This window comes from Leptosomus discolor, chromosome 22 (assembly GCF_034619465.1).
Source record: "Leptosomus discolor isolate bLepDis1 chromosome 22, bLepDis1.hap2, whole genome shotgun sequence".
Lineage (NCBI taxonomy): Eukaryota > Metazoa > Chordata > Aves > Leptosomiformes > Leptosomidae > Leptosomus > Leptosomus discolor.
The window spans coordinates 1,139,200-1,164,240 of NC_141412.1; the positions used below are offsets into that span (position 1 = coordinate 1,139,200).

At 62.4% G+C, this 25,041-nt stretch overlaps 1 protein-coding gene across 1 annotated transcript in view; it reads left to right on the forward strand.

Annotated features, from left to right (window-relative positions):
- The window catches only part of CEP164 (centrosomal protein 164), a 32,655-nt gene extending 8,421 nt beyond the window's left edge, over nucleotides 1-24,234 (forward strand). The window contains exons 7-31 of the mRNA XM_086476931.1: nucleotides 1,519-1,950; nucleotides 3,416-3,499; nucleotides 4,707-4,790; nucleotides 7,521-7,606; nucleotides 11,564-11,782; nucleotides 12,893-13,024; nucleotides 13,363-13,579; nucleotides 14,153-14,230; nucleotides 14,494-14,625; nucleotides 14,922-15,044; nucleotides 15,593-15,736; nucleotides 15,932-16,015; nucleotides 16,898-16,966; nucleotides 17,318-17,496; nucleotides 18,062-18,179; nucleotides 18,271-18,280; nucleotides 18,623-18,677; nucleotides 18,841-18,979; nucleotides 19,626-19,733; nucleotides 20,106-20,220; nucleotides 20,511-20,858; nucleotides 21,285-21,351; nucleotides 21,867-21,989; nucleotides 22,874-22,976; nucleotides 24,144-24,234. Of these exons, the coding sequence (XP_086333057.1) occupies nucleotides 1,519-1,950; nucleotides 3,416-3,499; nucleotides 4,707-4,790; nucleotides 7,521-7,606; nucleotides 11,564-11,782; nucleotides 12,893-13,024; nucleotides 13,363-13,579; nucleotides 14,153-14,230; nucleotides 14,494-14,625; nucleotides 14,922-15,044; nucleotides 15,593-15,736; nucleotides 15,932-16,015; nucleotides 16,898-16,966; nucleotides 17,318-17,496; nucleotides 18,062-18,179; nucleotides 18,271-18,280; nucleotides 18,623-18,677; nucleotides 18,841-18,979; nucleotides 19,626-19,733; nucleotides 20,106-20,220; nucleotides 20,511-20,858; nucleotides 21,285-21,351; nucleotides 21,867-21,989; nucleotides 22,874-22,973 (3,246 nt within the window). The 3' untranslated portion in view covers nucleotides 22,974-22,976; nucleotides 24,144-24,234. The remainder of the gene's footprint in view (nucleotides 1-1,518; nucleotides 1,951-3,415; nucleotides 3,500-4,706; nucleotides 4,791-7,520; nucleotides 7,607-11,563; nucleotides 11,783-12,892; nucleotides 13,025-13,362; nucleotides 13,580-14,152; nucleotides 14,231-14,493; nucleotides 14,626-14,921; nucleotides 15,045-15,592; nucleotides 15,737-15,931; nucleotides 16,016-16,897; nucleotides 16,967-17,317; nucleotides 17,497-18,061; nucleotides 18,180-18,270; nucleotides 18,281-18,622; nucleotides 18,678-18,840; nucleotides 18,980-19,625; nucleotides 19,734-20,105; nucleotides 20,221-20,510; nucleotides 20,859-21,284; nucleotides 21,352-21,866; nucleotides 21,990-22,873; nucleotides 22,977-24,143) is intronic.
- Nucleotides 24,235-25,041: the final 807 nt, after the last annotated feature.

Sequence of the window (25,041 nt, forward strand, 5' to 3'; positions counted from 1 at the left end):
TTACGGTTGGGTCCCACCAGCTGAAGAAATGACCCTGGGGTGTTTCAGTAACCGAGGTAAACTCGCCTGGGGAGCAACCTCTGCGTGGGCACAGCATGACTGGTGTATTCCGCTGTGGTGTGCGTGCCCCTTGAGGGGAAGGGTCTGTGCGCTGTTTGGAGGCGTAAGAATCCCGGTGGGTCTCGCTTGGTGTGTCTTCTCCTGGGCGCTGCCGGCTCTCCTGGAGAGAGGCCCTCAGGGGGAAACAAAAAAAGTCTAAAGCAAGCCTGTCTGAAGGGGAGCGCCCCTCTCCCGGTGCCCGCTCCCTCGGCAAAAGGAAGCCTCAGGAGGGCCCCCTCACTGGAGGGGCGCTGAAGAAACGCCCCTTGCGCGCGTTGCTGTGGCGCGAAGGGGCGAGCGAGGCCTCTGCGGAGCCGTGCGGGGCTGGGCAGCGGCTCGGGGGCGCCTGCGTGGAGCTCTGCGAGCCAGGCACCCGGCTGGCGAGGGGCCGCGAGCTTCCCTCTGTCACTCGGCCGATGGCGGGCGAGGCGCTGAGCTGCAGGCTTTTTGGGAGGTGGCCGGCGATGAGGTTTCTCTGTCCTCCCCTCTGGTCTGAAGGACGGCGCGCTCAGCCCGGAGCGGGACTCTCGGACAAGCGATGTGCTGGGGGACGTTCTTCAGGTTTGCCGCAGCTCCGGGTTTGGAGCTGACAGCGTTCCAGTGGCACGCTGATAAAAATACACCGTTAAAATATGCGGTCTGTGTACGGTACATGCTGTACACAGGATGCAGCTAATGTTTGACAAGACACCGCGGCATTAATAAAACAGTGAGAAAGTAGGATGTGCTAGCGGTTTTGTTTGCATACTGATGAGGGAACCTTTTCCTGCTTCCTCCTGGCTATTGCACTTTTCACTGCGGGTTCCGTGGGCCTCCCCGCTGCTGGGGGAGGCAGGCGAACCTTTGGGTGCCTGAGCTTCGATTTGGCTTGCGTTTGCCCGGGGCCAGCGGGTTCTGCCGCTTCTCCGTCGAGGGGGCCGGCCAGTCGCGGTCTTGTTCTGAGCTCAGAGCCGTGGCTTAAACCGGCGCCTGCCCTCCTGCCTGCTCTTCCCTGCTTATCGTTTCAGGCAGAAGCTAGATGCCCAGTAACAGTCTCTTGCAAATTCCCATCTCTCGCCGATCTGATCCGATGTGGAGGCACACATGGGTCTGCTGCGGAGCACGTAGGGTGCTCCCGGGGGCGGCTGGGCCTGGCAGCAGCCACTCCTCGCTCTTGCCCACTGAGGCCCTGGGAATAAAAAAGCAACAGCTAAAAAAAGCAGTCTGGGCCCAAGAAATGGGTGGTTTGTCTTAGTGAAGTTCCTTGTCTTTGAGAGGGACTGCACGAAAAGAAATGAGGCTGGTCTTGGAGTCACCCAAAGCTTTGTGACCTCGCGGCTTGCTGTAGGAGAGCCCCCGCTATCTCTGACCCCAGCATCCTCCCAGGGCAGGGGTAAAGAATGTTGTGGCTATAATTGTGTTTGACTTGCTGCCTAGAAGGAGCCTTTAAAATCGACACCTGCTGAAGAAGGGCAAGAGTCTTCCTTGGATTCTGACGCCGCGTGCCCTCCGAGCCCAGTCCAAGTCCTTCCTGGAGACGCTGACAGTAGCCTGTCTGGCCAGGACGAGGAGGACTCCGATGGGAAACTCGCTGGGAACGAACCCCTGGGCGAGCAGGATGGTGAGGTGGAAGGCGGCATCTCTGCGGCTGAAGAGCTGCCGCAGTCCCCGGGGGAAAGGAGCGCAGCGGGGACGGACGTGCCCAGCCATCCCGGGCAACCCGGAGCCGAGTCTCCAGCTGCCGAGGCCGATCAGCCGGCGAGCCTGGCTGCCGCTGCTGACCCGGTGTCTGCTGGCAGAAAGGCGGCGGATGAAACGAGGGAGGAAGCGGGAGCTGCTCTGAAAACGGCCAGCGGGCTGGATGCCGGCGAAGTAAGCGACCTGCCTGCGCGGGCTGCCTTTGGTGTGGGAGCGGCCGTGGCTGGTCCCGTTGCGTTGCGGGGCCCCGAGTCGGGAAAGCTCTCGGAGCACGGAGTGAGCGCGAGCGCTTTCCTGGTCAGCAGGGCGCTTCTGCGGGAGGGCACAAGGGCTCCGAATTCCCCGAGCGGCACCTCGTGCATGGAGCCGAGGAATCGTTCTCTTCCGCCCGCGCGCGGTGCGGCCCAAAGCACCCGACAGGCAGAAACCCCGACCGGTGAGGCGTGCTTTGAGCCTGGGAGGAGAAATCGGGCTCAGCGTTCCGTGCTGCCGTCTGTACCCGGCAAGCCGGCTCCGTCAGGAAGCTTGCACCGAGCCCAGCTGCCCGTGCCGCTCCGTTCCTCCCCTTCTGTTGTTTCTTTCGGCTTGCGCAGGGACGGGGCAGAAGCGTCGGCGGAGCCGCCAGCGGTGGTGTCGGCAGCTCTGCGGACAGGGCGGGAGCGGGGTCGGGCTGGGGCCGGACGGTCCCTCGGACCTGTGGCTGGTGCCTGCCAAGCAGGGTGCCCGCCAGCCGGCCCGCCCGCCTGCCGCGCCTCTGACGCGCTCGGGGAGGGGAGCCGGCGAGCAGCCGGCTGCGGTCGGCCGGACCAGGGTGCCGGGCTGCGCGGTGCCTGGCAGGAGAAGAACCAGGAAGCGGCACGAGGCGCAGATGGGTCCGGGGCCTGGCCCCTGCAACTGGGGTGCCAGACGGACAGACGCATGCTCGGCGCGTTCCAGGAACGTTAGCTTAGGAGATCTGGCAAACTGTCCCCTTCCAGTCGAGCTTCCTTCCCGCCCATCTTGGTGATTTTTCTAGTCCCGTGGCTGTGTCGTGTCTTCAAGAAAGAAGCTATAAAGCCGAGCCTGGAAAACGCCTTCTGTCCTGAAGGGCGTAAAGGGGGAAGCTTTGCGTTCGCAAACGCTCGCCCGCCCGCTCGCTGTGGGCGCCTGGGTCGTTCCGCTGAGGTCGGCAGGGCTCCGTGCGTGCTCGCCTCGGAGAGCTGGGCGCTGCTCCGTGGTGGCTGGGAGCGTGGGGGTCCTCGCCGCAGTTAGGCGTGGCAGGGTGCGCTTGAGGAGTCCTCTTAAGATCGTGGTACTATTCTGTGGGGCTTCACCCACTGGTGTCACGGGCCGGGCAGCTCTCGGGGCTGCAGAGGCCCTCGCAGAAGGAACAGAGGACAGTAAGCAAGCGCCTTGCGTCGGGGATCTTTGAGAGCACTTTGTGCCCTCCCCGCTCCCGTCTCTTGCTCTCCTGTGAAGTGGTGTTTGCTGCTTGTCTCGTGGGCCTCGCTCTCGGTGTCTTTCCCGTGATGTCCAGTCGCCTTTTCTTCCCTGTGTTAGGGAGTCGTCTTCCCAGTCCCAGTTGTTGTCCCGTTGGAAACGCCTAGGTGAAGCTGCAGGGGCGCGACACGCGCAGGCTGTAACGCCTATCTCTTCTCAGCTTTCGAAGACGTCCGAGACCAGCGATGGTGGGGAGGACTTGCCAGTCTGTAGCTGCTCGGACCGTGAGCTGGTTCGGCCCGTGGTGAGTCCCGAAAAGCGCCTTGTCCCTGCGGGAGCGCGCAGCTCCTGGGGCCGCGCCCGCCTCTCGCGGCCCGGCTGCCTGGCTCCTCAGCTGCCGGGCGACGGAGCGGCAGCTGCGGCATCCTGCGCGGAGCAGGTGCTGCTGCCCACGGGTGAGGTGATGTCCCTGCCGAAGTAGGTCACCTCGAGCCGGGGCTGCGCGCAGGGAGTTGCAAAATGGAAAATAAGAAGCGGTGTAAAAAAAAAAAAAAAAAATAAATTATGCTTTAAGGGACTCGGTAGCTTTTTCTGAGGGGAGCGTGCGTGGCTGGGAGACCTGGCCCCTGAAGGCCCCGGAGGGAGAACGGGCAGGAGGGAAGCCCTCAGATGGGGGGAGAGGCCCGTCAGCATCTCTTCATCTCCACGGGAAGCTGCCACTGCCATCTGCCAGTGGGAGCAGAGGCAGCAGGGCCAGCAAATGGCTGTGAATGTCGTTATTTGTCGGTGGCGGCGCGAGCCCGCCTGTTGGCGAGGGGCTGCTGCCTCAAACAAGGCCTCTCGTGGTGCTCGCTGGCGGGCACGTGCGCGCACACGCTCCCCGCGGGCAGCCAGGTGCGGGCACCCCCAGAGGCTCTGCCGGGGGCAGGCTGATCTCGGGGGAATAGCTTGTGGGCAGCTTGCAGGAGCTGACTTGGGGGAAGAAATCTCGGAGAAACGTGCAGCCGCATCGTACGTGAGAGCGGTGGGGGCCGGGGGAAGATCTGCTCCCTTTGGGGGTACGACGCGTCGCGCCCGCCCGCTGAGGCGGGCAGCGTGGAAGCGTGCGCTGGTAGTGGGACGGCTCACCGCCCTGCAATCCCACGCTGTCCTTCCTGGGTGGCGTCGCAGTCCCCTGGCCTCCCAGGGAGGGTTTCCTCGGGGGCCGTCAGCGAAGGGAACCTCTGCGCTGCACGGTCCCCTGGCCAAGCCTGCAGGGAATCCCGACGCGCTGAGCGCCCCCGTCTGCCGTCGGCCCTGCAGGTAGCTCCGCACAGACCACCTTGCCCGGAGTCCTGCTGTACCCCCCTCCTGCGTCCTGTAAACCTTTCGAACTCTTTGAATATCCAGAGCTGCAACGGAGTCGCTGTCAGCGGGGCGGGGAGCGCGGGTTCCGAGCTGCGTAGGGTTTTGGTCTAGGCTCAGGGTCTCTGGCAAAGCGGACGCTGACCCTGCTCTGCTTTCTTCTTTAGGACCTGTGCTTCCCGAGCTGGCTTTCCGAGCAGCTCCTGGATGTGGAGGTTCTGTCTCCTGCTTTGGACAGCCCCGTGGGCGAGGTAAGTGCCGTATCCGTGAGCAGGGAGCGCCCTGCGCGGCGGCAGGGTAAAACGCTGCGTCGCGGTGCGCCGGTAGCAGGCTGACGCCAGCAGCAGGCTGACGCCAGCGGCACGAGGGCTGTGCGGCGGCAAACCGCCGTGATGGGTTAAGTGCCGGGGAGCAGAGCAGCCCTGCTAGCGCTGCACCACGACGAGGTGCAGGTAGCTCCGCAAAGAACGCGAACTCTGAGTAGAGGTGGCTCGTGAGGGGAGCGTGCGTGCGTGCGAGCTCGCGCGTGTGCTTTCCCCGCTGCAGCACAAGTGTGGATAAATGGCTTTGCTGGGGAGTGGTGGGAAGCAGAGTCTGCTTTACTCTTTTTCTTTTGCGAGTGTATGTGTCTCTTGCTTTCTCTTAAGCAGATGGAAAGGATTTGTGTAGCAGAACACGATAGCATAAATGGGAAGAAAAAGAGGTTGACTCCCTCTGACAGATTTTTGGTATAGGGAAGCTTATTTTTAAGCGCTTGGCTCTCTTGCCTGCTTGCACGCAGGGGGAAGAACAGGCTCCTTTCAGCGAGCCCGTGGCCTACGAAGGAGCGTACGTACGTACGCACGCACGTGCCCGCGCTTGCTATAGCGTGTCAGCCCAGGGTGTAGCTGTGACCGGGCCGTTCTGACGGGAGAAGGTTGCTGTGCACCTCGAGGCTTCAGCCTCGCCGCCTCAGCACGTCACCGGGTTGGCTGCCTCGGCCCCGCGCTCCCCTGGAGCCCTCTCGGCTAGCCCTCTCGCGCACCGGCTCGGCTCGCCGGCGTGTTGGCTGGAGGAGCGTGCCGCGCGGCGCGGCGGCGGGTCGGGCTCCAGCTGGGGTCGCTCAGCCTTGCTCTGATGGTAAGCGAGTTGATGAGCTGCACGGGAGGGGACCCGCGGTGGCAAACTTGCCACCTGTCCAGCAGAGAGGAGCAATCCCGTTGGTAAGGTGGTGCCTGGAGAATACACCTGTCCTCCTGTGCCTAGTAATGAGCGTAATCAGGTGGGAAGGGAAAACAACACACGTGCCTGCTGTGTTCTCCCCCTCTCCCCCCGGCTGCAGCGCAGTCACCGTGCATACAAATGTCTTGCCGGCGCGGCCACGCTTGGAGCTTGTCGCAGCCCTCTCTGGAGGAGAGAGGTGGCCTTGAACCGGCGCTCCCTGCAGAACCGCAGCCGCTCTGCTGCTTCTGTAGGCAGAGGCCAGCCTGCAGTGGCTCTGGGATGCAGGAACGGGCGTACTTCCACGTGGTGAGCTCGCCTGGCTCGGAACACACTGGCAAAATATCCTGCTTTAGAGGAAAGAGCACCAGGCTGGCGCCGTGGTGCCAGCGTGTCCGTGGGATGCAGGCTGGCGCTTCAGCAGGGCAGAGAACTGAGCTGCCGCAGCCCTGGGGCTGCTGGGGACCCCGAGGCAGCCGGAGGGGGAGGCTCTGGTCACTGCGCGGCTAGGGCTTACGCTCGGCCCCTCTTCCCTGCGGGCAGGTGCAGTCCTCGCCACCTCGGACGTGCGCGGAGATTCCTGCGGCCTGCGACCTCTGGGGAGGGACTGCCCTCCTGGGCAGGGCTGCAGCGGGGGCCCCGGCAGCCTCACCCCGTGGCTGGTTACCCCACTTCCCAGGCAGATCTCCTTCTCCGTTTGTCTGGCCCCCTTCCTTCCGCCGGCAGCAGGGGCAGAGCCCGTTTGGAGCCACGGAGCGTTTGCCGGGCTCCTCTGTTCTCGGGAATCGAAGTCGTTAGTTACGGCGGGGCAGGAGGGGGAGGCTGGGAGGGGGAGCTGCCTGGGAGAGCCCTGACCGGGCTGATGTGATGGGAGGTGACAGCACTTGCAGGGAATCCTTCTGCCGTTGGCTCTGCCGAACGCTTGCGTAGATGACTGCTGTTTTAATTCTGTGTCGCTCTGGCCCTGTTCCACGGCGCGCTCCTGCGTGGCAGGGCCCCAGCTCACCTGCCGTTGCGGCGGTCCCCGCGAGGGGATGAAGGGGGACCAGAAACCTCAGCAGGGAGGGTGCGCCCGGGCCGCTTTGTCCTGGGGGGCGGACAGCTTGAGGAGGGGAGCTCTTCCCCTCCCCAGGGGAACCGGGCAGCGCGCGGTCGCTGCGCCTGCTGCGGGGACGGAGGGACCCGGGAGCTGCAGGTGGCAAAAGGAGCAGCTGACTACTGCCTGCGCACCTACTTGCTGTCCGTATCTCGAGTAGGTGCCATGCCATAAATAGGCCAGCTGAAGTTGCTCAGAGAGTGTTAGGGAGGGGGCTGGCTTCCTTTGCCACCCCCAAACTGGTGTGTTCTGGAGGAGGAAAGCCCTGGGTAGGTGAGAGCGGTGTGAGGCCCATCCCAATCCGCCCGAGAGCCAGGATGCGGGGCAGGACCGAGTCCTGCTGTGACTTTGGTCACAGCCAACAGAGCCATTTGCTTGATGGCCACGGCACGGTTTTACTTTTGTGTGTGCGACGTTCCTCTTCTCGGAGATTTTTGTCCTACGCCTTCCAGGGAGCGTGGCGTTACCTGGGTATGTAAGGTGGCCTTCAGAAAAAACCCAAACGTGTGCCCAAAGTGCCTGGTGCTGGCAGGGAGTTCATCCTCCGTACTGTAAAAGCAACCCCCAGACCACGACCTGGAGAGCCGAGCTGCCGGGGCTCTCGGGTGTGCTGCTGGAACTGTTCCTGCAAGGCACTGGTGGTGAAGGAGCCGACAAACTCCACACTGTTTGCTTTTACCTGCAGGCCCAGGAGCTGGGAGAAGAGGGAAGAGACCAAAGCAAAGCCAGTGTAGAGGAAGAGCAAAGCAAAAGAACAGAAGCTGCTGAGAGGTATGGTACAACCAGTCGGAGCAGCAAAGGAGGCATGGAGAGCTGTAGCGCTGGATGACTTTTCTGTCTCGTCTGCCCCTGCTCTGCTCTGGTCGCTGTAACTTCTGCAGGTGCCCCCCTGTAGAACACCCCGAGATGCTGCAGCTTCTCACAGGGTCTTTCCCGCTCAACGTCTTGCTTCTCCTGCCCCCTCCGTAGCGCTGTCCCAGCAGATCTCAGCTCCGTGTCAGCTTCTGGCTGGGTAGGCGGCGAAACCGCCTGTCCTTCGCTTCCTGGTGGCTGCCCCAGATGCGGAGCTGGCTCCTGCGTCCCTTGCAGCTCTCTGTCTATCTGACTGCTCTCCGAGGCTGCCGTGGTCACGCGCTTGCCATGATGGCCTGGAACGGCTAACGTTGTGTCTCGTGCCCCGTAGCGTTTGACCACGGAAGGTTTAGCCCCTGGCCTCGGCCTGATGACAGACCTTTCTGGGTCCGAGGCAGCCCCCGGGCTCGGACAGCGCTGGTCCTGCTGGGCTGCCAGCTCCTCGCTGGGCAGAGCCGGAGCTGAAGGCTCCCAGAGCCCGCCTGGCGCCTCTTACTGGTGGCGGGAGAGTCCAGCTGCAGCGTGCGCAGTTCTCTTCCCCTTCCTTCATCGGGGTGGCCTAGAGCAGGCCCCTGGCTGACCCTGTGTAAGGGCTAGGCTGTGCCCTGTCCTGGAGTGGGGACAAGTCGCTCTGGAGCGCACCGGCAGTTGCTGCGAGCGCCCTGCTGGCTTCCGGGCCCTTGGTCGCTGCGAGGGCTGGATGTCTAGGGGAGCCACTCGCAGCCCGTTTCTGGCGGCTTGTGTAAAACTGTTGAAATGCTGTGCGGAGCAGCCAGCTCCGTGCTGGCTTGAGCCCGCCCCCGCTGAGAGCTGCGGTGCACGGCGGTTACAGACGAGTCGTGTCGAAACTCTGAGCCTGCGCGCGGAGTTCCCTGCGCTCTGGGGCGCTGAGAGCCGAGAGGCTGCTGCCTGTGCCAGGCGAACTTGCGAACAGAGGAGGCTGCAGTCCGTCTTAATGGCTGGCTGCGGGCGCTTGGGAGTTGCAGCCTTGTTCTTGGAGGAGCTGTTGGTGTGAAGGTCCCCGAAAATGTGTTCTGCCCGCAGGAACTGTCCCCTTGGCACTTGGTACCCGCTTCCCAGCTGTGCGTCCTCTCTCTGCCTCTGCCTGTAAAGCTAGCTCGCGCTTGCCTTGCCTCCTCTCTGTGCTTCCGAGGTGAAGTGGGACCGTCGGCGTAAACGTGCCTGCCCACAGCTCCATCTGTAACTTGGACGACAGCGGGTATGGCTAACAGGGCTGCCTTCTCCTGGGGAGACTCTCGAAGGACCTGGGAAGAGAGAGGGACAACCCAGGGAAGGGATTCGGTGGTTTGAGATTGATGCCCGTTGAAGTCCTCAGCCGCCCGTTCCCCTGGCGGGGCCTGAGGAGGTGGGGATGGCTCGGAGCTTCGCCGCGCCCCCGGCAGCCCCGCGTGGGCCAAGGGGCCCGTTGGCAGGCACGGCTCCGTGCCCCGCCGCAGCCGCGACCTGCGCCAAGCTGGTCTTCTGCTGCCTCTCTCGTGCTGCGGAGCGGGAGGGATCGCGGTGCCCGGGGACGTCTCTCCGGTCTGGTGCGGCCGGCACCCGATCTGTGACAGACGCAAAGCGGGAGACACGATAGCAATCGTTTATTTACAGCAACACTTAGGGGTTCTTTTGGATTGCCAGGGATAAATTAAAAGCTACAGGTATAACACAAGGTTTATCACTAATCTAACATCCCCAACACACACTATCCGCACGCGCACACACCAACAACGCTAACAACTTGCCCGCTGTAGGCCCAGCCCCTTGGCAAATAGACAAGCCTGTATAACAGGGATACAGGGGGACAAGAGACAGTGAAGTCGTGACAAACAAGAACCAAGGGTACGCTCAGGGAAGCACAGGCATGCACCTGAGGAGAAAATGTGACATACAGCCGCAGAGGAGAAGTATATCTCTCAGCGTCAGCTGAGGTCAATAATCTGACCCACACGGCGTCCTGAGTGGGGGGGGGTGGAGAAGGAGCGAATTTGTCAATCCATCCAGTTTTCGGTATGGTTCTGAGTTGATCCTGTCCTGATTTTTGGGCCAAAATTGGCGTGATATTTATACTCGAAAGTTTACATTGCATCACCAGGGTATAGGTGCGGGTGGGAATGGCTATAGACAATCTTATCACTTACGTTAATGCCACAAAGTCCCTTAATTCACACCTTCACGGCGGGCAGTAGTGGCTCCTTTGGTTCAGGGCGAAGAGAATGGGGCAGTGGCACCACGAGGCCTCCGCCCCCTCTCACCCTCCTCCGGGCAATCCGCCTAACGCCAGATCTGGATCCCGTGATGGTCGCCCCCTGCCCGGTGCTTGCCACTTCGCCCCGCGCTGAATTCCGTGCCTCCAGGCGTGCAGCTACGTGGTGTACGTGACTCAGACTTTGGGACTGACTTTGCGCTCTCTCTGCGCTCCCGGCTTCGCTTGCAGAGTGGTGCCGAGGTCGGGGGGCAACCACAAAGCCCGACAGATCACCCCACCTCTGCAGCCCCCGGGATAAGCGGGTCAGAGCGCAGGACGGTAGGGCCCAGGCTCCCCGCGAAGGCCCGGGGTCCGTCGCCGTCCTAAACTGACGCTCTTTGCAGCTGCGTGCCCGCGGTTCCGCTGCGAGAGAAGAGCTCGGTGGAGGTGGTTGTGCTGACTCTGCTTTCTGTGTCAAACGACAGATCAGCAGATGCAGCCGGAAAAAATAGGCAGCGCGTCTCTCGGGACGCGGTGGTGGAGAAGCAATCTTTGATGCGGAGGCCAGCGCGGCATCTTCCTTTTCCTATCAGGAGCTACCCCCTGCGAACGCGTGCGCGTGTTGGCTGCAGCTCTCTTTAAGGAAGAGCGTGATGAAATGGTGGAAGGGGCTGAATCGCTTTGCAGAGCTGCCCGACAAACGGCACCTTCCGCGGAGGCAGCTCTGCAGTCGGCCCAGAGCGTGTGGCGCTACGGGGGAGCGCTAGCAAAGCAGGATTTTTTCCACAACCCAGCTACTCTTTCCTCTGCCTTCTTGCTTTGGCTAACGCTGCATAAGTGACCTTTTCTCTCTTGACTCAAGGCTGTATTGCTGGGGCTGTTATTTCCCCGATTCCTGGCAAAACAGAAGCTCCTCTGCCTCACGCTAGCGGTCTTGGAGCACGATGAGGCCTCGCTGCTTCAGCTTTTGCTAGCGAAGAGCACGGTGTTTTTCCCTCGGCTAATCTTCATTTTCCCCTCCTTCCCCTTCGGCTGCTCTCAGACCTTATAATTTTGCTGCTCTCTGCCTGAAAAAAGCTTAATTAGGAACAGGTTGGGTTCGAACGTTTGGAGCGCCGAGGGCTTTCTGTTGCCCGCAGCTGGCAAAGCCCCAGCACACCTTAGGCTGCAATTGCAGAGAAATACCCGGCCCGGCAGAAGCGCGCTGCCGCTCCCCGGGCTGGAAACGGGTACCCCGGCTACGCCTGGCGGCCCGAGCCGGGCGTTCGCGGCTCCTCGAGCCTTCGCGAGGCGAGCCCACGTTGCCCTCGCGAGGCGAGCTCCAGCGGGACAAAGCGGGGGTTGTTCAGGGCGCGAGCGCTGCTGGGGCTGGCTTCCCTCCCTTACCGCTCGGGGCGTCTCTGGGAGTCGATGGGCGGGCTCGCCGGCGGCGCGGGGGGGCACCCCCAAGCTGTTAGCCCAGCTGGCGCGCCCCTCGAACCCTGGAGCGTGCGTGGCGCGTGCCCCAGCGGCCTCCCTGCCCTGCGCTGCTGTGCCCCCCCTCTGCCGGCGGCGAGGCTTTAGGGCGGGTGGCTCCGAGGCCTTTGGCTTGGCGGCGATGCTGCTGGGGGGGAATGCTGCCGGTCCTTTCCTGGTACTCGGTTTTCTGTCGCCCTGGTGCCAAAGGAGTCTTTTCTTTCTGGTAGGCAGCCTGAGCAGGAGGTCGAACAGGAGCAGTCCTCGAACCAGCCTAGTGAAGAATCCCTCGAGGGAATGGCCAAGGACCTGGAGCTGAAGCTCGAGCAAGAGAAAATGCATTTATTACAAGCGAAGAAGGAGAAAATTCAGCAATTCCAGGAGGAGATGAGGCAGCAGGAGGAGGAGGAAGCTGAGAATCTTCATCAGCAAAAAGAGAAAGCCCTCAGGTACTTTCCTTTTTTACTCCATCTCCCCCCCTGTTTCTCCTCTGAGCCTTTCCTAGCCGGTGATTTCATTGCCGGTGGCCACAGCCATAGGCAGCGCCCCTCGGAAGTGGGGCTGCTTTGCGGAGTCGTGGGCGCAGGAGGCGAGACCGAGGCTTTTTGGGGAGGAGGAGCGTGGGACTCGCTGCCTGGCACGCACGATGCCGTGCGTGGGGATCTGCGCGTCGAACCGGACGGCGGCCTGCCGTCAGCGCTGCCCGCGCTCCGGTGCAGACGAGGGCGTCGTCCCGTCTCCTGCCAGGCGAGCTCCGCTTCGGTACCTGGGCCGCTTTCGGAGCTCTGCACCGGTCCCTTATGGTTAACCTGGGAAGAGTTCCCAGTTGAGCGCTTGGAGCTTTACTGCCTGGCAGGCGTTCAGAGCCTGGGCTAAACGGCAGTAGCAGGACTGGAAATTGGAGCGTTAGAGGAGATGAGGTTACCCCGGAGGAGCTGTCTGAGGCTGGTACTGTGTGTTTTACAGAGGGACTTCCAGAGAAGCCTTTGAGGAGTAGGGCAGGGATGTCGGGGTGAAAGCCAGCCGGTGCATGGGGATCTAACAGCAATCCAGGGAGTGGAACAGCACCGGGAGCTGTGCCCTTTCTCCGGAGGGGTTTTGCTCTCAGGGCTTGTATTTCGCTTCAGGCGGCCTCGATACCTATGTTCTTGGCGCGCGGAGCGGTAGTAAAAGGGGCGTCACACGGAAGTGCAGAGCCTACGGATGCGCTAATGCGGCTGGGTGCCCTGGCTGGGGACTTGCTCTCGTGTGATAGGAGTTGATTTCATTTACCTAGGGGAAAAAAACCCAAACCCACAACACCCAAGTGGCCCCTCTGATGGGGTAGTGCCCTGTAAAAACGTGCTGCCAGAGTTTGGTGCTCGGGGGCTGTGTCTTCGGTGCCAGCAGCCAGGTTCTGAGGGTGTTGGGGGAGGATCGACGGTCCGGAGCCCTGAGAGTGCATCGCTCGGGCGGGCACAGCGAGTGGGAGCAGCAGCTGATCCCTCGGCCTTCGGGGGCCAATTTGAAGGTATTTAAGCTGCCTGAACCTTTTTTGTTTCCGGGTGCTCATCTCTCAGGACTCTAAAGGAAGATTTGGCGAAGCTGTCTGAGGAGGAAGAGCTGCGTGTCAGGGAGGAGGAAGCTGAGAGACTCTCAAAGCTGCGAGCCAAAATCACCTCGGAGACGGAGGCAGAGAAGGAGAAGATGAGGTGAGACGTCCTGCCGCCCTCCCTGGGGACACGACTCCGGTGCCTGGGAGGGGAGCCCCTCGCGTGCCGCCGGTCCGCGCCCTCCCGCGGCGGGCGCCCTGGACGCGATGCTGCGCACGCGCAGGGAGGGCGGAACCGGCGGACCTTCGCGGTAACGGCTCCGCTGCCCCGGGGCTGGTGAGGCGTCGCTCAACGGACGCGTAGCACGCGAGTTTCCTGAAGAGAGGCGCTGCTGTAACGTGGGAGCAGGCGCAGCTCTGGGGCGCGTAAGCGAGAGAAACGGCTTCCGCGAGGACGTCTGACTTGCTGCTGTCTGTGTTCTGTGGCAAACCTCGCAGGGCAGAGCAGGAGGTCGCGCTGCAGAGGCTAAGGGACGAGTGGGAGTCCCAGCAGGCGAGGGAGAAGGAGAGCCTGGAGAGGACGCAGCGGCTGGCTTTGGAGAAAATGAAGCTGGACGTGGAGGAAGCTCAGCAGAAAGAGGTGGCCCAGCTGGAGCAAGGGAAGGAACGATTCCTGAGCGAGCTCAAGGAGCGACTGGACAGGGAAAAGGAGGAGGTGAGGTCTTTATTGCCAGCTGGGGCCAGACCCGTGCTGTTCACGGTGACCTGGCTCGTATTGCAACGCCAGCGTGGGGGTCGAAGAGCACCCGCGTGGGCTTTGGTAACGACTCCCTTAAAACACCACGGAAGGGTGCTAGGCGTGCTGTGAGAGGCGCGACTGAGGCGGGGAGGGGTAGACCCCCGTTTTTATCAGAGTGGTGCTCAAATAACAATTATTTCGACGGCCCCACTGCGTCCGAAGAGAAGAGGAAGGCTACGGTACGCCTCTGCCAAGGTGAACCCGGCCACGTTATCAGATGGGAGTGCCTCTGTAGCCCTCCCGAGAGCCTGGGGAGTCCTGAACGGGGGCAGTGGGCAGCCCTTCCGGCACAGCGTGGCTGGGATCTCCTGGGAGGGGGCGCACGCGGAGAGCCGAGGCGGCTGGCGCGTAAGCCAGCCTGAAAGGGCTTTGCCGTTCGTTGTGCTCTCGGGGTGCTCATGGGCAGACGCCGATTGCAAATGCGTCTTGTACGGCACGTCCCCGCACGCAGAGGTTTTCCAGCAGACTCTCTTGCTCGCGTTCCTGTAGGCAGTAGAAGTGCTAGAGAAACAGTTTGCAGCTGAACTCCAGCAGCTGAAGTCTGCAGCGGCCGAAAAGCATCGTAAGGTAAAAGATGGTGTCCTTAGAATGTAAACGGTGGGGGTTTCCCCCCACGCAGCGGCACCAAAGGTGGCCAGGGAGGGTGGCGTTCCTTTTCTTTCACTTCCTAAATGTGGTTCTGGTCTGGCTCAGCACTTGGACGTGCTCCAGGCGGGGGGTGGTGAGACTGCACACACTGCTCCTGGCCGCGCTGCTTGCTTTCCGTGGGAGGGCACCGAACGGCTCTTGTCGGAAGGGTGACAAGTCTCTGTGGGTGGCTTTCGCGGCAGGTCATTTCCAGCCTGCAAACCCAGCTAGCAGAGGCGCAGAGGAGTGAGGAGGCTCAGCTGCGTGAGGACTTGCAGAGAGCGGAGCATAAAGTGCAGCAAAAAGCGTTTCGAGTAACGGAGTACGAACAGGAGGCAAGTACCCACCTTGGGGGGCTGAAGGCTCGTCACCCTCTCTCCTTGGGTGCCGGGTGAGGGCTGAGGCGCCGCCGGGGGCTCCTGCCGGGGGTGACGGCGGTGCCTTAGGGGGAAGGACGCCCCTGCAGCTCCTCGCCTCGTCAGGGCGCTTGCGTGGTGCTGCCCGGGCCACAGCCCGCTCCCGCTCGCAGGGCGCCCAGCCCTCTGCCGCCGGGAGAGGCTGCTGCCCTGGGGGCCCGCTGCAGCGCCGTGCCGTGGTCCAGAGAAACATCTTTCCGTGTCCGTCGCTGCAGCTTGGCGAGCTGATGAGAGAGAAACGCCGGGAAGTGGAAAAAGACCACGAGAGGAAGATGGAGAGGATGAAAGAGGAGCACCAGGAGGCCCTAGCGCGGGTTCAGGAACAGTATGAGGAGGAGGTACTGCTGGGCCGGGGCAGAGCAGTGGATCTGGGAGGCGACGGCAGCTCCGTCGGGCTGTACCTGGGCTGGCGCTGCTGCTCGCCTCGCTCGGCCGCTGCTAGAGCTGGAAATCTCCCTCCTTCTAGGAGAACTGGGCGTTGGTGCCAAGATGCAAAGCGAATTGAGGCTGAGGCTATAAGGATAAGCTGTCAAAAACACTCTCTGTGCAGGCGACTCCCACGTGCGTTTGTGGAGTCCTGTACGAGAGAAAGTTGTTCACGTTTTTGCGGGTGCCGGCTCTGGAAAGCCGCCTGCCTCCCGCTTTTGACTGTACAGTCAGCAGCGTGTGACAAAACCTTGGTTTCATGGGTGGCTGCCGCTTTCTTGAGCCATTCCCTGAGCAGCGGTGTCCCTGCAGGCCAGAGGTTTTCCCCCGCTGGATTCGCGCGGGGGCTGCTGTGTGGCGGGCCGGGTTTCTGGAGGGCCTGTCGTCTGCGTTCACGTTGGCTTCTGCGAGAACCCCGTGCTTCACCCGGCTGCTTTCCTTTGTGTTTCGCCCCAAACAGGAGAGAAAGCAAAGAGCAGAGCTGTTGGAAGGCCTGCAAAGGGAGATGGGGCGCCTCCGGCAGCTTCACGACGGGGAGGTGAAGGCTCTGCAGGCAGAGCTGGGCGAGCGGCTGGCGGCCCTGCAGGGCAGGCACAGGGAGAAGGTGAGGAGCAGCTTTGCCTCCCCGGCCGTGGTGACCGGGACGCCTTGCTGTGCCTGCCGCCCTCTGCGGCCCGGCGTGGCACAAGGGGCAGGTCACGCTTCCCCAGTTTGCGGTCGCTCCTCCCGGCGGCAGAGCGCTGCCTGGTGAGCGAGGAACTCGTGCCGTTCTCTTCGTTAACTCGGCACCCCTGTGCAGGAAAGAAGACTGCAGGACTCTGAAAAGGAGCTTGAAACGCGCCTGAAGGACGTCAAGGCCAGATCGGCGCAGCTCCTTGGCCAGGTGAGGCCGCCCTGTTGGGCTCGCGGAGGTTTCCAGCCCGCGCTGCCGCTCTGGCTGCCTCCTCGCGGGGGACTTCACAAGGGCTCGGCCAGGGCTTTTGCTGCCATCCAAGCTGCAGGTAAAATCTCCCTCCTCCGCGGCAGATGGGAGCAGGGCCCAAGCATCGCGCCCGGGACAGCCCCGTGGCCGATGTGTGCGGTGGAAGGCTGTGCTCTGGGTTTGCTGCGGGCTGTGGGAGGCGGTTAAGAGCGACAGAGGGATCGTAAACGCCTTTCAAGGGGGCGTGCCCGGCTCGGCATCCCTTCGGATTTCAGTGGATCCCTTCCCGATTTGCCTCCTCTTCTCCCTGCTGCTGCGGAAAGGGAATGAGCGTTGCCGGATCTTGGGCAGCAGAGTGGGAGAGGGAAGCCCTCCAAACGCTCCTGTGGAGCTGGCAAAAATCGCTGCCTGACGCTCTTGCCTGCCAGAGCTCTCAAGTGCTGGCCTGTGCCAGGGGCTGTGGACGTCCTCGCTTCTGCCAGCCCTTCCTTTCCCAGCAGTGCCGGCGTGAGGGGGTGAGAAAGGTGGAGGGATGCTGGAGGCAGCCAGAGGCTTCGCAAAAGCCAGGTCCTGCAGAAACGCCCGTGAATACTCTCGCAGCTCCGCAGCGAGGGCTGTTCTTCCCACAGCAGTGCAAACGTTCCCCGGCTTCTCATGTGAAGCCAAATAAAGGGAGGGGAGCTTGAGAGTTGTGTGTGCGTGGGGAGGGGGGGGGATAAAGAAAAACTGACAACAATCCTCAGGTGCTTCGAGATGGTCTTGAGACTCGGGCCTGGCCTCTGTGCTTCCAGTGCTGCTGAGCATCAGCCATCTCCTTGCTCTGACTTTCTCGCCTGCCTGTAGGAGGAGTCTCTGAGAAAGAAAAGGCAGCAGCTCCTGGACGAAGACCGACGGGCCGAGCTGGAAAGAGAAGTACGTACGTCCTAGCTCTGGAGAGGCTGCTTTGCTTCTGGGGGTGAGGGCGGCAGTGTGCTAGAGCCGTGGCTTTAAAAAGTTAGCAAACTGTTGCTTCTGGATGGCGAGTCTGAAGATCCCTCCCTGCCTCAGCCTGGAGTGCCGCTCTGCTGGGAGTTCCATTAGCCCAGAGCTGCTTCCCCAAAGGAAGAGGCAGTCCTGTTCCTCCAGAGTAGTGTGTGTGTGTGTGTGTGCGTTCAGCTCTGGGACCTCCCGTGAACTGTGCCGGTAGCAAGCTCCTGGGTGTTGTGCGCCTTTTGTTTCGGCGTGGGGGGGATTCCTGCGAGGGCTGTTTTGTCTGTCTTCTAGGAAGCTGCTTTGGCTTCTCAGCTGCGCCTGGAGGAGGGCAGGAGGGAGCATGCCAGCCTCCTGGAGTCCGTCCGGCAGCTGCGCCGGTCTCTTGAGGAGCTCCAGGACAAGAAGGCTGAGCTGGAGGCCCAGGTGGACTTGTTGCAGACCCGAAGCCAGAGGCTGCAGAAACACATCAGGTATGTGTATGGGGTTTTTTAATATTGGAGGAAATTTCTCAATGTACCTTGTGCCCCTAACAGAAACCTCTCTAACCTCTCCCTGACCTCTGAGCGTCTCGTACGTGGGGCCGTATTCCTTCAGAATCCTAATGGTGGCTTGCGCTGCCTGTCGAGGGCACGGAGGTCCTGGGGTCTGTTTCCAGATCTCTTGATAACTGGTCTGTGTAAACTTGTCCCTCCGCCTCTGCTCGTCGGGTTCACGTGTTTGTCTTCTCCACATCTGTCTCGTGAGGTTAATAAGATGCTTCGAGAGGGGCACTGAAATGCAAAGAAAAGGCTTTTCCTAAAATAGCTGAGCTCCTGGGTAAGGGTGCGAAGCCGCCTTTCCTTGCCCAGCCAGGGGTTATGTTCGGCATCGCACCCCAGACCTCACACGCTGCCGTCTGGCGCATCCGTGGCCCTTCCGCACCCCCCCCTCCCCGGAAACTGTCGGTCCCTGCGGACGCCGCTGCAGGCAGGTTGCTGGGCTAGATGGGCCTGCAGTGTAATCGAGCGCTGCCTCTGTTGCCTTTTCCCGTGGCAGTGAGCTGGAGGCAGCTGTCAGGAGCAAACAGGAGACTTTGAAAGACCTGGAGGCCCGAGAATCTCCAAGAAGGACGGCTGAGCTCCGTGTCGAAGACCTGAGAGAAACCAGCCAAGCTGTGAGTAAAGCCGACAGTAAAGGTGTTTGCCTTGGGAGACCTGAGGCTGTAACTCCCTTGAAAACCCCCGCTTTTGTTCCTTCTGTGTGAGCTCGCGGGAGGTGCAGCGATGATGCGCTGCTCCTCACAGGGGACCTCGGTGTGTTTTAGCGGTAGTTGTTGATGTCTGTCTGTTATTACTGGGCGGGGAAGGAGCGTGGGGTGCTTGGAGTGCCCTTGGAGTCAAAAGCGGGACTTGAGTCGGGGATAGGGACGGTCTTGTAACTCTTCAAGAGTCCCACGAAGAACGTAGCTGGCAGTGGCTTGGGATCCGGGCAATACCGTGGCGATGTCGCTCTGAAGTTTTGCTCCGGATTGGGCTCCTACGGGGCCCTGGGGCTCTGTTGCCCCGTACGCATTGCTTACTTTTGGGAACGTTTCAACTCCTCAGCACTCGCCCAGAGACCCCGCTTCGCCGCCCTCTCCCGGCCGCGAGGACAGCGACCTCCAGTTTGACCGGTGAGCATCTGCGCGCCGGCCGCCTCTGGAAGGCGGTTTTGCTTTTGCTTGGGTGTCCGCGCGCTGCGCTGCCGGGCCGGCTGCGGGGAGGGCGCTGCGGGAGGCTCGCGGGGCGGCACAGCCCGCTCAGAAAGGCAGGAGCCTGCCTGTCCCTCCCGTGCAGCGTCAGGAGCTACCTCTCTGCGGAAGGGCTCTCCCTCAGGAACGCCAAGGAGTTCCTGGCGCGCCAGACGCGCTCCATGAGGAAGAGGCACGCGGTGCTGAAGGCCGCGAAGCAGCAGTGGCGCCGCGACGTGCGGAGGGCGCGGGAGGCGGTGCAGGACCCCGACAGCTCCCAGCTCCTGGAGGGTGTGCGCCAGAACCTGGAGGAGGTGAGCAGCTCGCTGGATTGCAGGAACTCGGTTGTGAGGTGGAGCTCTTGGGTCCTTAAAAATGGAGGCGGGGTTTGGAAAGAGGGGAAAAAGGGGTTCCTGTGTCATGCAAATCCCGTAACCGTCTCTCCTCGTAGTAAAGGAAGTGACGGGTATCCGTCCCACCCGCGGGTACGAGTCTACGGCTGTAGCTCTACAGGGATTTCGCTCTTGCTTGCAGAGGGGTTCTCAAGTACTCGCCGGCTCTGCTGGCTTGCAACCAACAGACGGGGAAGGTCGTAATTTCCCCCACTGGTTACAGGGAGCGTTCACGTTTGCAAAACCAAAGCTGGACGGAGGGTTTGGAAGTGAAACCTCCTTCTCCTGGGGCTGAACTCGCTTCGAGGCGTGTGCTCTGCCCTCTGGACACTCCACTTCCCACGCCCTCGAAGACTCGGGAGCGGTTTTGCTCCAGCAGCGCGATGTCCTGCGCTAAGCAGGGGCGAGATAACGGAAGTCCCAGTGACCGCTAGCGTAGATTGTTTCCCGTCATTTGTGTTTAATTTGCCTCCTTGGCTTGGCTGCTGATCCGCTGCAGGAAGCAAAGCAGTTGGAGGAGATGAAGTCGGCTATGCGGAAAGGACAGGTGCTGCTGAAGAAGAAGGAAGAGAAATTAAGCCAGCTGGAGTCCTCGCTGCTGGAGGAGGTAACCACCACCACCACCACCACCGCCACCACCGCTGGTGCCCGCGCCTGCCCAGCTGCACTCCCCCCCTGCCCGCAGCTCTTGGCCTCCTCCCCTGGGCTGGAGCCCCTGCGAGGGCCGTTGAGGTGGTGGCCAAAGACGGGGGTTTGCCAGCGGAGCCGGGGTTTAGGGCCGCGCTCTCGGCGAGCAGAACGGCGTGTCCGTCTGAGGACAGCGCGAGGGAAGGCTGGTCACAGAGCGGGAGAGACCGGCGGGGCTGACTGGGCCGTGGCCCCCGTGGTCACTGGGTCTGCAGGCGGTCTTCCCGGGGCTTCTGTGTTTCGGGGACGGAACAGCAGGTTTTATTTGCGTCGTTTTCCTCCTGTTGACCAGCCTTCGGACGAAGATACGCTGAAGGGTGCTGCGTGCAAGAAGGTGGTGACTTTTGAGCTCAGCAACTCCGAGGACACGAGCAGCGCATCCAGTGTAAATCTACATCAGCCCAAACGTGAGTGCCTGGCTGGCCTGACACGCTGTGCCCCCGGTGTGGTGCTTTGGGCAGCTCTAGGGCAACTCTCTGAAGGGCCGGTTCCCTGCAGGCCGGCAGGTTCTGCCAGTCCCGTCCGGGGACAGTGGTCAGAGGCCTGTGGTGTTGGCGTGGGGGAGCGCTGCATCTGGGGCCCCAGTTATAAGTGGGACTAGTCGGTTCCAAGTCCTTGCAGCGGGCCTCCTGCCGGGGAGGCAGTGCTTCCCTCGCCTTCCCAGTGATCCCTTTTTTCCCCCGCTCGCTCCTGCCAGTTGATCTGAGAACGGACGCACAGCCAGCCCCCCAGCCGGACGAGATGCAGTACCTGACCGAGTCTCTGCGGCGGATCACTGGCGAGCTGAACGGGGTCCTCCTCATCCTGGGCTCGCTCAACAACCGCCAGTCTCCGCTCTTCACCTCCACGCCCCGCGACGGCGTCCCTCTTTCTACCTACACCTCCTTGGCCGGGCTTCAGGCGGGTGGCGCCCTGGTGCCCCCCACCGGGGTGTCTCTGGGGGACCAGCGGGCCTGGAGCACCGGGCTGAGCTCCAGTCGCTCTTTCGCAGCTGAACCGTCCGTGGACAGCATCCTGGCCGAGAAATGGCAGAGGTATTTCCCGGGTGAGTCTCCCGCTCCTAGCCCACCTGCTGGCCTGCCTGTGACTTCTGAGCTCACGGCCCTGCAAGTTCTCACCGTCTCGCCCTCCCAGTGCCGGTAGGGCCAGATGCACTGGTGCTGCTGGCAGGAGGAGCGCCGCTGAGATAAGGAATGAGAGCCTCATTCCAGCAAGCGCGGCGTACGGCTCAGCCTCTCGCATGCCCCCAAGGAAGCAGTTGATACAGGAGAAGGGAACGAAAGGGGAGACGGCCCTGCTTCGCTGGAAGCCGCCTCTGGCAGATGGCGTTCGCCATCCTTAGCGCCACGGGGCCCTGGGCGGGCGGCTCAGCTCGTAGGGACGGCGCGTCCGTCGTGCGAGAAGGCAAAGGCACGCAGGTGTGCAGAGAGCTGGTCCGGGGGGACGGCTGCATTTCGCGTCTGTTTTGCAGGTGGGTTCCCGTCGCTCGGTGGAGGTTCCAAGCCTCTGGACAGCAAGCTGGGATACGTACCTGCAGAGTAAGGCTCTTGTTCCTCGGGTGGCCGTTTCGTTGTGCCGCCCTTCCCTCTCTGGGATGATTTCTAGGTCACGCATCGTGTAACAGCTAGGTAACAAAGTCGAAAGCTACGTGTTGCGTAGGCGAATTGGGAGCTGTTAGTTACTCGCTGCCACGTGCTCAGCGCTGCCTTGTAGCTCCTACCGTGAAGCTGCCACCGTAGCTGTGCCGCTGAGCCTCGTTCCAGGGCCGGGGTCCACGGGTGCTGGCACTGGGCCGCGCTGGCTCTGCCTTCTCATCTGCCCCCGGAGCCGTTGCGGTGCTGTGCAGATGAGGAGGAGGACGGCAGCTGATCGGGGGTGGCTGCTGCAGCTTGTCTCTCTGACGGGCGGAGGACTTTGAGCTAAGAGGAGGTTGCTTTCTGTCAGCTGTGGCTCTTTCTGTGGCAGCCCGTCACTTTCTCATCTCTGGGGTTGTTTCGGCCTCGACCGCTTTCTCTTCCCCCACTTGCGCTGTCTCCCCCTCTCTCCTGTGCAGCGAGCAAATACGGCTGTTCCAGCACTCCCAGCGCCAGGGCCGTGAGTCAGAGAGGAGGAGTATTGAAGGCATGATTGAGACCAACAAGAAATGGCTAGAAGACTTCAGGAGGGATTCAAAAGTGTATCCTTTGCCTGGGTCTGCTCTTTAATTGCACTCAGCCTCCTGCAGCAGGTAGGAGGACACAGCGGGAGGTGAGTGAATCGGGAGCACTAAAGCACTGAACAGCAATTTCGAAGCCTTAACCTCCATTTTAGCGTCTGCTTGTGCAGGAGGATACGGTGTTTAGCAGTTAGGGCGTGAGGGACCCGTTTGTTCCTCTCTTGGCTGTACTTGCCCAAGGCGGTCTCTTCCCTTTCCCTCGTGCTGCTGCTCTGCTCTTAAGCGCAGCGGCTGGAGCTGGGAACGGGAGAACCTAAGAAAAGTGGGCCAAAGCGTGCGGGATGGAGGGGAAGGCAGGGCCCTGCCCTTGCACGCCTGGCTTTGGTGCCGTTGATGCAGCCCCAGCCGTGCTGGGGACTCGGCTACGGGCGGTCCCCGCTGAGCAGCCCGGAGGAGGGCGCAGCGTCCCCCCGCGGCGGGGGGGCCTGGGGAGGCGTGGGGCGGCTGCGTGGCTGGGCGGGAGGGCCGGGGCTCCCCGGCGGAGCTCTGCCTCCGGCTCGGTTCTGAGGCGCCCCGTGGCGTCCGCCTGGGTCGAAGGAGCGAGGCCTCTCGGTGCTGTGGGCGCGGCTGCCTGCGGGCTGGCCTGGCCACCGCCCCGTGCGGGGCTGCCAGGCTCTGCTCTGCGCTGGGCGCTGAATCCCGCGCGGCTCTGGCTCGGGCTGTCCTGAGCACGGTGCTCCTTTCAGGTCCCTAATCCCCCGTTAGTTCTGACTGACCGGGATGCAGCGGGCTAAATCCAGCTCGCGTGCGCAAGGCTGGCCCCTGCCCCTCCGTACCTGTCCTGTCTGCGCTCCTGCGCGCCGCTTCCTCGGGTAAGCCGGGCTTTTCCTTCACCCAGCTGCCAGACCTCTCTTCCCAGGTGCCCAGGAGCCCCCTGCCAGCAGCCCCAGCCTACTTCAGCTAGGACTGGATGAAAACAGGCAGATTAAAGTGTACCATTACTAAAAGGTGGGACTGGGCTCTGCGGAGCTGGCGGCGGGGGCTCGCGCAGTCCCCGTGACAATGCGCGGGGGTTCGGTGGTGCCCAGCCGTCTCCGCTGTGTCTTTGTGGTGTGCCCTTGGAATAAAGTCTCTTTACGAGAGAGTGGAGGGGGGGAGGAAGTGAACTTCCCAGGTGGATTCCTCTAATCCTGTAGTGTGTCCAAATATGCTTTATAGACTGTTCAATCTAGCGGAGAAGCATCAGGGCTCCAGTAAATCAGCAGCGATCTCATTAGTATGCTGGCAGTGGTGGGCCAGAGCTTGTGAATCACGGAGGACTTTTGAGTAACTGGTCAAGGGGGAGGGTGTGAATCCAGCGGAGACCCTGCTGGAGGACATGTGTCGGGAAACGAGCCCCCGGGGTGCCCAGCACGTGCCTGATTGCGGGTGGGCCCGGTCCTCTGGCCGCTGGCACGTGCGGGAGCAGGGCAGGGCGAACAGGGAGACGGCTGTGGAGGCGGGGGGTGGAATCGGGGAATGGCAGGTTCGGGTGCTTGGGCAGCGTTCCTCTCTCTCGGGGTGGGAGCAGCAGGAACTAAACCAGGGGTGGCTTTCCATGGCGGGTCTGGAGACGCTCTCCCCGCTGCTGCCTTCTGCCGCGCCGCGGGAGCTCTCCTCCCGCGCGCCGAGCGTGCCGGCACGGAGCAGGGGTGGCGAGAGGGCTGGTGCAGGCGCTCTTGAGGAACTCGGCCCCGCGTGGGTGTCGGGACAGAGCCCCACCGCCTCCTTCCCTGCCCCGGGGAGGGGGCTCCAGAGCTCGGCGGCTGGGGTCCCCTCCCGCCCAGCAGGGCTGGGGAGGCCGCCGGGGGCCCAGCCTGGAGCCTGGCCTTGCCGCTCCCGCGGCAGCTCTGCTGGGCTCCTGGGTCACGGCACGGGCTCGGCGTGGCCGCGCCGTGGGGACGCGCGGCGGCGGCCGGGTGGCTGCGGCGGCCTTCCTCCGGAGAGGCCGTGTCCGGAACGTGTCACCGGCCCGCTGGGAGGGGGCTCGCTCTGACCCGGTCGGGCCAGGCTTTCGTCCTGCGGGGGTGGGAAACGTGCTGTTGGGTTGTCTCTGTCGCCGCTTCCTCCAAGCTGACTTTCAATATTTTATGCTTTAAAAAACCGCTGAACCGCTTGCCGTGCCGTCTGATGAAGAAGCCCGCGTTTCGAGGGATCCCGTCGGTGCGAAACCGTCTTTGAAGCCACCCTCCTCAGAGGCGCCCGGCGGCGGGGAGGCTGGTCAAGCTGCTGCTCCGCGCCCTCCCGTGCTGCTCGCGTTCCTCGGTGTGGCTAATGGTGCGCGGCGGAGGAAAGCGGGGCCCCCTCCGGCTTTGCTTCCCGGGCGCTGTGCACTGGCACAGCACCCGACAGCTCACGCTGTGAGCGTGGCAGGGGGATGTTTACATGCAAATAGAAATATATTTTGGATTAACATTGTTTTAAAAATCTTCAGACCGTCTGTATGTATATATATATATATGGTGGGGGTTTTTTTGCTGATTTTTTTTTTTCTTAGAATTTTTTTAGTTCCTTGGCCAGCCTTTGTCCTAGGGGCAGCTGGATCCTCTGGCCAAGGGTTCCCACCTCCTGGCTGCTAAGGAAGCAGAGGGCAGTCCTCCTGCAGGCCCTGCCGGTAGAGAGCGTGCCCCTGGCGTCCCTGCTGAGGAAATCCAGCTGGCTCCAACAGCTCTGGCTGGGTGGGCAGAGCTCGGGTGCCCCCCGGGAACGGCGGGGCTCCGGAGGAGTCCCGCTGTAGGAAGGGAGGGGGCAAACCGCGGGTTTCCCGCCTGCTGTCGGGCTGCACCAGTCCCTGTCTGCAGGGGTTTTGGCTTCTGGTGTCCTGGCTGCTGGTGGGAGACTCGGCAGCCCTTCCAGGGCGGCATTCTAGGGGGGACCCCGCGGTCCCCTTTCTGTAGCACGGGCAGGCTGTCGGCCTGCTGGGTGCTGTGCCCGCAGCCGCGCCGCCGAGTCCGGTCTGTGCGCTGGGGGAAGCGTGTGTTAGTGGTGCGGAGAACCGCCTCTTTTCTCAGCAGTAACTTGGTTTGAAACGTGT